We start from the raw sequence: 10,514 nt of genomic DNA, 5'->3' as shown, positions 1-10,514 counted from the left end.
GACCCCAGGCCATTTCCGCGTCTCCAGGCCTACTTTCTGCTCTAATCTGATTAAGGGGTTTCATTTGTCCCTGCCTGCAGCCTTTGCTTGCGTCTCCCATGCGCTCAAGGACAGGAGAGCCGTCTCTCTGGTCCTGCGCTGTGAACAATCTCAACCCAGTTTTCACTTAGAGCAGCCCAAGGCCGTTCACGGGTTGAGACTCCGTGGTAGAGCAGGCTCCGTGGCCAAGCCTGTGTCAACCATGTTCAGGAGTCCAGGGATTCCCAGCTACTGGGGAGCTGTCAAGCGCTCTGAGAAACAAGGTAAGGAAAGAGAAATCACAGACGTGCTCACGGATTCCTTTGTAGCATACTTCTTGGAAGCCTACATTTTACCCTGTATCCTCCTGTGTCCTGTTTGTTATACGGGTTTCTCAAAGGATGCCTTAAGTATCTAATTGAGGTTATAAATGAGCTCATCTTGACACTGGTGAAAATGTTCATTTTTTTTTCTGTCAGTAAGTTAAAGATATTGCTAAGCCACTAAAACCTTTTATGTAGGGAAAATGCAAATCGAATTGGAATGTCTAAGCTTTGGGTCCAATTCTGGGTGTGCTGCACTTCAGCTAAAATATTTCTCCAAACCGAATGCTGAGTGTACTGAATTCTTTCCAGTAGGCAGTGGTAAGTGGGTGCCTTTTTAACAACTCTTTGTGTGAGGAAGTTTGGAACGAAATAATGTCATTTCAGAGGCTTCTTCTAGAGCACAGAGGGAGATATATGCTTTTAATTTGATTACTGAAGGGATTTCACATACTTAGTGTGCTTTTGAACAGAAATGAAATACTGAGGTGATTTTGAATGTCAGAGACTTCGCCATTATGTAGCAAAAGTATTTTATAACACAGATGTACTTTTAGAAAGTCACTAGAACAATCGGGCCTCAGATTCAAGAATCTTCTACTGTGAGCTTTGATGGCTTTTGGAACTGAATTCTCTTTCTTGAAATAGTTAACAAGGTGCTTGCATATGCAGAAGAAAAGCCTGGATATTTACATAGTACTGTGTATCTCTTATTTATTGCATTCCTCTAGTTGGCTAGAATTTCTAAAATCCAGTACGAAGGATGTGTTTCATTGCGGGATGAGGTGTGAGTGTCTAGTATATTTCTTTGGGCTTCTCTACTCCTAAATATTAAACAGTAAATGGTACTTCCTTAGGGGAAGAAGTTTCTGTTAGGGTCCACTTGTGGTTTTCTGGGTGAACAGACGTTTACTCTGCCAAGAGCTGTAAAACGGATCACTTGCCATTAGACCCGTTATGAATTTGTCTCTGCCGGGCTTTCATTAACCCGTTTACTGGGGATGTGTGTTTTTCCTGTATGGAATTGTTACCAGCTGTCTTTGCAAAAATATCTATCTTATCTTGAGACAGAGTGGCTGTTTTGATGTGTTGCTCTTGTTTAGACTGTAATGAAAGCAAGTAAAGATGCAGCCGAGGTGTCTCCTGCTCTTTGTCACCTCTGAACCCCGATTCCTTAAGACATCTTATGTCTCAGGCACCTTCCTTTTATCATTTCTGGTTTTCTTGACCAAAATTGCTTAAATTTTTTTTAATAAAGAGCTATGGTATTTGGTGGCACTGGGGTTCCTGGAAGCCCTTCTACCTCCGGGCTACATTCCCAGACCTATTTTTTTATATATATATTTTTATTTGGAAACAGGCTGGCTCCGAACCTGCGCGATCCTCCTGTCTCCGCCTCCCAAGCACGGGGATTACTAGCCTGCGCCCCCACGCCCGGCAGAGCTACGGTATTTGGTTTTTAGTTGCTTCAAATCTTTCCCCTGACCATAACAAATCTAATCAATAGTATTGAACTGTGTCACAATGTTTTTTTAGCCCATGAAGTGTGTCGGCTGCTTTCCAGTAGAGAAAACAAACACAAGCAGAACTTGCCGTTGTGAAAACCATCTTTCAAATACAATTCTTAGAAAGTGTCGTTTCTGTCTTCTTATTTCTTGCCTGGCTAACGGCTTCCTTTTCCCTTAAGTTAAATGGTCAGAGGGCAGTCCAAACGTGTTTTCCCATGGGAATTTTTAAACTTATATGTTGTGTAACTATTTCAATGTCACATTCTTTCTTTTTTCGTAGATTTCAACAAGAGAAACTTCAGCTTCATCGGATTCCCACATCAGAGAAAAGTCCCAAGGTAAAGTAGCCTTTGTTCAAGAAATCTTACATTTTGAAGATTTGTAGTTGCTTTGAAAATGGTTATCTGAAGCCGGGCGTGCTGGGCACCCTTGTCACCCCAGCACTCGGGAGGCTGAGACCGGAGGATCGCGGTTCGCGGACAGCCTCAGCTACTTGGTGAGGCCCTCCGCAACTCAGTGAGACCCTGTTTCAAAATAAAGAATAAAAAATAGGGCAGGGTATGTAGCTCAGAGGTCAAATGCCCCTGGGTTTCATCCCCAACCCCGCAATGAATAAATAAATAAATAAATAAATATAAATAAAATGATTATCTGAAATTCGTGTGTGTGTGAGATACACACACACACGCACACGCACACACACACGCACACACACACACACGCGCGCACACACGGGCTTACTGCTGGGGATCAAACCCGGAGCCTTGTATATTCCAGGCACACACTCTGCCACTGAGCTACACTCCCAGGCTCACATTCCCTTAAATCCCTGGTCCGTGGCGGTGTTTGGCAATGTTTTCTCTCTGTAGCCGTATAGAGGGAGGCCCGGGCTGTAGCTCCGGGCGGAGCGAGGCCCGGGGGGCGGATGGGTCCCCAGCAGGCACACTCCGACCGACTCGCACTCCATAGACATGCCAAGCAAGCCGACTCAACAGCATCCTCCGGCAGCAACGATTCTGTTCTGTAGTCAGTGCTATTGATGGGAACTGCTTGGGGAGTAGAATGTTTGTGTGGCCGGTGATTAATTGCAGATTTATAAGGGGCCGCCATCTTTTTTCTGTTCTTTAAACGCATACCTCTACGCGTGGGGTAGCGTTTGACCATCTGTCCATTGGGGAGGGAACCTTAGGTGTTTTTTTGTTTTTGTTTTTATTTTGTTTTTGTTTTTTTAGTGGTACTGGGGTTCCTGGAAACCCTTCTACCTCTGGGCTACACTCCCAGACACCTATTTTTTATATTTTTATTTGGAAACAGGGTCTCTTAAACCAGCACGACAGGCTTCGAACCCGCGCGATCCTCCTGTCTCCGCCTCCCAAGCGCGGGCATTTCCAGCATGCCACCACGCCCGGCTGAACCTTTGGGTTTTTTTATAAAGGTGTTTTTTATAAAGGTTCTTCCCAGCCCCTGGCTACCAAGCACCCCTTCCTTTCACCCATCCTCTCTTCTCTTCTCTCCCTCCTTGTTCTCTGCCCTCTCTCAGTCTGCCTGCTATTCTGGTGCCCTGGCTGCAGGAAGGGACGGTCCTCCTTTGGCTCAGCCCCCTGGCTGGGACCCACAGCACTTGGAAGCACGTGTCAAGGAGTCAGGCATCCCCCAGGGCCTCATGGTGGGCCCTTGCCACTCAGGCCAGCGGAGATGTTCAGTGGAGGCCCGAGTCCTGCTGACGCTCAGGCCTGGCCCTCCACCTCCTCCCCACCAGGCCAGAGGAGCCCAGCCCTGGCCGCCACCTAATGCTCTTGCTGCCAGCGATGCTGGCCTTGGGACTCACTCCAAAGGGCTGGCATGTCCTTAGCACTAGGTAGAGTCTTCTGACTCCGACTTCCACCAGGCAGAGCCTGACTTAGCAGTTAAAAACTGGGGAGTTGATCTTCCAGCACACTAGACAGGCCAGATTCTCGGTGAATTTCATGCACAGCTAAATCTCAGGTCAATTAGAGCAGTCCCGGCTCAGGGTCATTAGCGAGGCTGCCTTAATTGACTGATGATACAGCCATCACAGTGCTTGCCCTTTTAATAGAGCTGGGCTTTTATTTCCCAATATATCCCTTGCAGGCTGGTTTAATTCTGATGGTGCTAGTAGGTGACTGAGAAAAGGAGCCAGAAAGACATTGCTAACTCAAGGACAGGAAGAGCATAAAGTAGGAAAGTCAGACACCAGAGTGGACTTCAGTCAGAGGCACACAGCAGGCGCGGTGGTGCACGCTTGTAATCCCAATACTTGGGAGGCTGAGGAAGGAGGATCACAAGTTCAAGGGCAGCCTCGCCAACTTAGCGAGTTCCTGTTTCAAAATACAAAATAAAGCCGGGCGTGGTGGCGCACGCTTGTAATCCCTGCATCTGGGAGGTGGAGACAGGAGGATGGCACAGGTTCGAAGCCAGCCTCTCTGGCTTAAGAGACCCTGTTTCCAAATAAATATATTAAAAGAAAATAGGTCTGGGAGTGTAGCCCGAAGGTAGAAAGGGTTCCAGGAACCCCAGTACCACCAATAAATAAATAAATGAATACATAAATAAATACATCAAGGGGTTGTAGCTCAGAGGTAGAGCACCGTGCATTCAATCCCCAGGAATACAAGTGAATAAATCAACAATAAAAATACAACGTGGCTATTGTTTCATATGTAACTGTTAAAATCAAGGCCTGTTTGGCATGATCTAGGTGTAAAATATGCTGGAGGTAGAAGAGGCTGCCTCCTGAGAAGAAATCCACGCTCCCAAACCAGCTAACGGAGACCTGGGAGGAGGTGGAGGGCTGCCCCTCCTGACCTGGGATCTGCTTCAGCGGGACAGTGGCAGATGGTCGGGAGCCTGCCTGGAGCTGGATAACACGCTCTGCCCTGTGAAAGCGGGTGGTCACATCCTGCTCTCCCTCTGATAAGGCTCCCCCTGGACGCTACTGCTCAGCTTCTAAGTAGGTTAATAGGACACTGAAAAAACCGTGTCGTGGAAACTGTGGGCAAGGTCTCCTTAGACACTTGAAGCAGAGGTATGAAAAACGAGTCCGGGCCAATGAGTGCTGTTTCAGAGAAGATAAGGACAGATAAAAATGCAAAAGGAGTGTCTTAATATTAGAAATTTTCAAGATTGTGATGACACAAAGTAAGTCTGTAGCATTCCCTGTAGTCGTAACGGGGAGGTGGTTTCGTGGCGCCGAGAGGCAGGCTCGTCGCGCTTGGCTGGGCGGGGCAACATGCCGAGGCCGGCAGAAGGCATCCCTCGGGGCCCTGGGACCCGGGCCCTGGGTGAGAGCGATGGCATCCGGGGAAGCAGCTCAGGCCCACTTGAGTTTCACAGTCCCTTCGCCAACTCAACAGAAGAGGGGGCGATATAAGCCTTTATTTGGGGTCATTTGGGCACAGGATGATAGAGTTTGGCCTTGATGAATGGTCTAGAATTCCCTATTAGAATGTCTTGCCTGGATTGTCACTACCGCTTAGCACCATCGTACATAGAAAGTGCGGGGAAGAGACACAATTTGTTTTATTTTTTTTTCTTTTTGTTATAAATTTTCTAAGTGCAAGCAATTATGCATCATAGCGAGATTCAGAGATACACACATGCACACGTTGCCTGGTGTGTTAACTTACACACACACACACACACACACACACACACCCGTACATGTTGGTGAGATTGGTAGCCATACCTTGGGACCAGGCAGAGCATGATTGGAGCTGTTCCCTTCCTCCACCCTCCTCCCTCTCTCCCGCCCCTCCCCAGCCTCCTTTTCTCCTGCTCTCTCCTCTCATCTTACCAAATGAGCCTGGTGTTTTCTGTTTTCTCCCCAGCTTCCACACATGAGAAAAAACATATGAGCCTTGACTTCAGAGCCGGGCTGATCTCACTTAGAATACTCTCGATTGTCATCCTTTCCTGCAAAGGACATCTTTTGTTTTTCTTCATGGCTGAGTAAAATTCCACTGAAGCCAACACTTTTAAGAGCCCCGTTTCTCTGGTTGATTTGGGGGGCTCCTATCAGTGTCAGCTGGTGCTGCCCGTGAGCCAAAGCCCAGCGTCACAGGCAGAAGGAGGGAGTGGGAGAGATGGTGGAGACGTGTGAAGCTGCAGATTTTACGAAGAGATCACAGGCCGGGCGCGGTGGTGCACGCTTATAACCCCATCGCTTGGGAAGCTAAGACAGGAAGATGGCAGATTCAAGGCCAGCTTCAGCAACTTAGTAACTTACCAAGACCCTGCTTCAAAATTTAAAAAATGCCGGGCGTGGTGGCGCAGGCTTGTAATCCCCGCGCTTGGGAGGCAGAGACAGGAGGATCGCGCAGGTTCGAAGCCAGCCGCGCTGGCTTAAGAGACCCTGTTTCAAAAATATAAAATAGGTCTGGGAGTGTAGCCCGGACGGAGGTAGAAGGGCTTCCAGGAACCCCAGTACCACCCCCCAAAAAAATTTTAAAAAATAGAAATTAGGGCTAGGGGTGTAATTCAGAGATAGAATTTGCTCTCCAGTAAAACACACACACACACACACACACACACACACACACACACACATCTCTGTATAAATATATGCAAATTACTAGCATTCTATCCCTTTCCAATTACTAGTATTCTATACCTTTTTACAAGGTGAACAGAGGTAATAGAGATATTTTGTAACTCTTTGCTATTCTTAAGCTGAGAGAAGGAAAGAAAGGAAGGAGAAGAAGGGTAGAAAGTTGGTTAGGCTGATGGTATGAACACCTATCTGCCTTATTGTCCTCAATAATCAGGATGAGTTTTGCCCTGGTTATCAAGTCAGCAGTGTGTAAAGTATACACATAAAGTGTGTCAGGACAAACAGTAGTATACATATCTGGAGTATTTTATAGTGTTATTTCGTTCACTTAACATGTTTACTGATTTGCCTAGTCTGGGGCAGCTCAGTGGCGGAGCGTGCACGTGGCTCGTGTGAGGCCCCAGGTCTGACCTCCAGCACCACACACACGTGCACGCGCGCACACAGACTCTTCTCTCAAAATATTTAAATTAGCACATTAATGCTCACTTCAAATCTCATGTCATTTCTTAAGTAGGCTACATTTCTACAGTTAGATCATATTTTTAGGCTGATGCTAAATCGCTGAATCGTGTATCTGCATAAAACACTGAAAATCACCAACACTGACTAACAGCTAATCGGCTTCGCATTGCTATGACAAAATGCCTGGAGCGGGCCACTTATGAAGTAAATAGGTTTATTTGGCTCATCGCTCTGGAGGCGCCCAAGTCCAAGCTCAGCCAGCGCTGGCCTGGCACCTCTGAGGAAGGCCGCACGTTAGGGCAGGAGCGGGCAAGGGAGCAAGTGGTCAATCTCAAGCCAGGCAGAGACTGAGAGGAGGACACCGGGCTCAGGACCCTAGTGAGGGCACGCCCCAGCGACCCGAGGGTTTCCCACTTGGCCCACGGCAGGGGACGTCAGCTTCACCCTCGTGCATTTCGGGCCCGTGTCGGCCTCTCGGGCGGCAATCGGGTATTGGAGAACAGTGGTTTCTGGTGTTCCCAGGTTAACTTTCCTCTTGGAGGCCCGTTTTCACCCAAGAAACAGGGTCTCACTAAGTTGCTGAGGCTGGTCTCCAACTCGTGACTCTCCCGTCTCAGCCTCCCAAGTACATATGGCATGCGATATGACAGGCATGTGCCACCACACCAGGCTCCAGCCCAACTTGTACTTGTGATCTACATGCACATATTTAACCGCGTAGCCACAGTACAATTTTCACGGTCTGCATTTTCCCTTACTATCCTATATATTGGTTTAAATTGAATTTCTACCCGTTGCTAATGGAACGACTTTTAGCTTTCAGAAAGAGTTCTCACTTGACACTAAAGAACAGCTTGCCTACCACCGAAGAGAGTTCGATGTTCACCTTTTAGCTGCACTTCCTAAAGGTAAGGCCCTTCCTCCATGGCTACCCAGTGGCCGGCGGTAGGCGGTAAGGCCTGCGTTACCGCCAACCTCGGGCTCCAGTCTCCGCTGTCTCTTCCTGCCTCATCCAAGCGTCAATCTCAAGTAATGGGCCTCTCTCCTCACGTTTTAAACCCTCACCTTTCCACTTACCCTTTCCGTTTAGTTTTAGAAAACCCAAGTTTACTAGAGGCTGGGTTAAGAGAGAGGGAGAGAGAGGACTTTCTCTCTTCTCCTTCTGACCTGAAACCTTTCCCCAGCAGCTGGAGAAGGTCACACCATCCTCCCACGCCCTCTGGGGCTCCCCGCCCAGCACAGGCCGATGGCTGATGTCAGGGCTCCCCACCCCACCCGAGGCCGAGGAGCACCCAGCACCACACAGCAGGTGTCCTCTCTCTCTCTCCTTCGCTCAGTAGCTATCCTCACGTGTTGGTGAGCGCCTGTACCTGCTGCGGGCTGACTCCCCCCCACGGCTTCATCTTTTCCTACCAGCTGCGGCTCAGTCCACGGGCTGAGCGCAGAGTGAGCGGGAGCTTGGGATGTCTTCATCTCAAACGAGCCATGTAAACCTTCCTTTATAAGAAACAAGTTTGATTTGATGGAAGGCTTTCTCCCTCCTCCTCCTCCTCCTCCTCCTCCTCCTCCTTCTTCCTCTTCTTTTCTCTCTCTCTTTCCTTCTGAAAGGAAAAAAAAATCAAGCCCCAAATAAACTGGATCAGAAGAAACATTCTTTTAGTAGAAACAAAGCCCAGTTTAAAAGGCTGCCAGATGGGACACATCCCGAAGAGCTGAATGGGTGACGCACCCAGGCAGAGCGTGATGCGGAGGGACGTTTGGAAGACTCCAGAGATTCGGCCTGGTCAGGAAGCTTACCCAGGAACACGCTGCCATTGTCAGGTCCCTACGAAACTGTCCCCTGAAACAGAGGCCAAGAAATAAGAATGAGATTTCATATGAGAAAGGAAAACTCTAGTAATTTATGGCACTTGGCTGTGGGGAATTGTTTCCAAGCCCCCAGTAGATGCCTGAAACTGCAGATATTACTGAACCCGATATATAATATTATCCTTCCTATACAAACATACCTATGATAAAGCTTAATTTATAGATCAGACATGGTAAGAAGTCAACATAAATATTAATGAAATAGAAAAATTATGATGTGGCTTCTCTTTCTTGCAAGAGTCAAGGCAAATATTAATATTTTCAGACCACAGTTGACCACAGGTAACAGAAACCACAGAAAGTAAAACTTCAGAAAAATCCAGGGAACCACTGTATTCAGAAAGGCAGTGAACTTCAAGGCGACCTCCTGAGCTCTCCTCGCTAAGTCCTCAAGGAAAAACCACACAGCCAGCCAGGCGTGGTGGTGCACGCATGTAATCCTACTGCTTGGGAGGCCCAGATAGGAGAATCGCAGGTTTGAGGCCAGCCTCAGCAAGTTAGCAAGACCTTCAGCAGCTTAGCGAGATCCTGTTCCAAATTTTTTTTTAATTTAATTAAATTAAAATAGGGCTGGAGATGTCGCTCAGAGGTAGAATGCCTCTGCGTTCAACTTCCAGTACCCAAAACCAAAAACAAAAAAGGCCTCTGACTCCCTGCTCTCAGGGGAGGGCAGGTGCTGTGGACAGTTCCGCATGGAAAGGTGTGTGCGCCAGGTGCAAAATGAAGCAGTCCTTCCGGTGCTTAGGGGTTTTTTCGTGAAAGACAAAGGAACCCAATATAATCTGAGCCAAACACAAGTATTTAAAATTTATGAATATGATGAAACAAAGAATGAGAACGAGCCAGTCGATTTTATCAATAGCTGAGAAGAGTTGATGCGTCATGGTTCTGCGTGACAGAAGCTATTCCCAGTGACGAAGGGCTCTGTCTTGGCCCTCAGTCTACCCCGGGCTTTTTGTTGTTGTTTTGTCTTGTTTTGTCTGTTTGGTCTCAGTCCCCCCAGTTCCATTTCCCATAGTTTCGTGACTTTGGGCAGGTGCGTCTGGAAAACTCCAGGTATTGTCTTGAATCTCTGTCTCTCTCTCTTAAAAGATGTGCCGATGATTTCATCTGTCAGCTCTTAGCAATAGAATGTTAAGAAGGAATTGATTATAATTTTGCTCCAGTGACAGAGTCCCGTGGCTGCTCACAAGTCTGCAGATGTCCCTTTCTCTTTGTTTGCACCTATGACACTGAGTGTTAAAACGGCCATTCCTTTATCACTCGGGAACCTCCTTTAACTTCCTATCACAAAGAAATCATAGGATTTGCCTGGCTTAATTGCACATACCTGTAATCCCAGTACTTGGGCGACTGAGACAGGAGGATCGCAGGTTGGAGGCCTGTGGCTAGGAACTTAGTGAGACCCTGTTTAAAAAAAAAAAATAGGGCTGGAGGTGTAGCTCAGAGGTAGGATGACCCTGAGTTCAATCCCCAGTACTACCCCCTTCCCCCCAAAAAAGTCAAGGCATTAATAATCCTTACCTATGTAAATGTTTTAATGCTAAAATAAACTTTCCGTTTGGGAATTCTAAAATAGACCAATTGCACTGCTCTTTTTCACATCTTTATTAAGATATAATACACATGCATAGAATTCCTCCACGTAAAGTGTACAGCTCACTGGCTTTTTGAACAGTCACGGAGTTGTGTGTTCATCCCTGTGGTCAGCTCCGGAACATGTTCATTATTCCCAGAAGAAGCCCATTCCGTTCCTCCATC

The 10,514-nt window shown here is 47.4% G+C and overlaps 1 protein-coding gene across 1 annotated transcript in view; it reads left to right on the top strand.

Annotated features, from left to right (window-relative positions):
- Window positions 1-241: 241 nt before the first annotated feature.
- The window catches only part of SVIL (supervillin), a gene marked incomplete at both ends in the record, with an annotated part of 99,713 nt that continues 89,440 nt past the window's right edge, over window positions 242-10,514 (top strand). The window contains 3 exons of the mRNA XM_080717151.1: window positions 242-302; window positions 2,130-2,187; window positions 7,701-7,792. Coding sequence (XP_080573277.1) covers window positions 242-302; window positions 2,130-2,187; window positions 7,701-7,792 — 211 coding nt within the window. The remainder of the gene's footprint in view (window positions 303-2,129; window positions 2,188-7,700; window positions 7,793-10,514) is intronic.

This window comes from Muscardinus avellanarius (genome assembly GCF_963383645.1).
Source record: "Muscardinus avellanarius genome assembly, chromosome: 20".
Lineage (NCBI taxonomy): Eukaryota > Metazoa > Chordata > Mammalia > Rodentia > Gliridae > Muscardinus > Muscardinus avellanarius.
The sequence above is the reverse complement of the archived record's forward strand: the minus strand, read 5'-3'. Positions and strand labels throughout refer to the sequence as shown.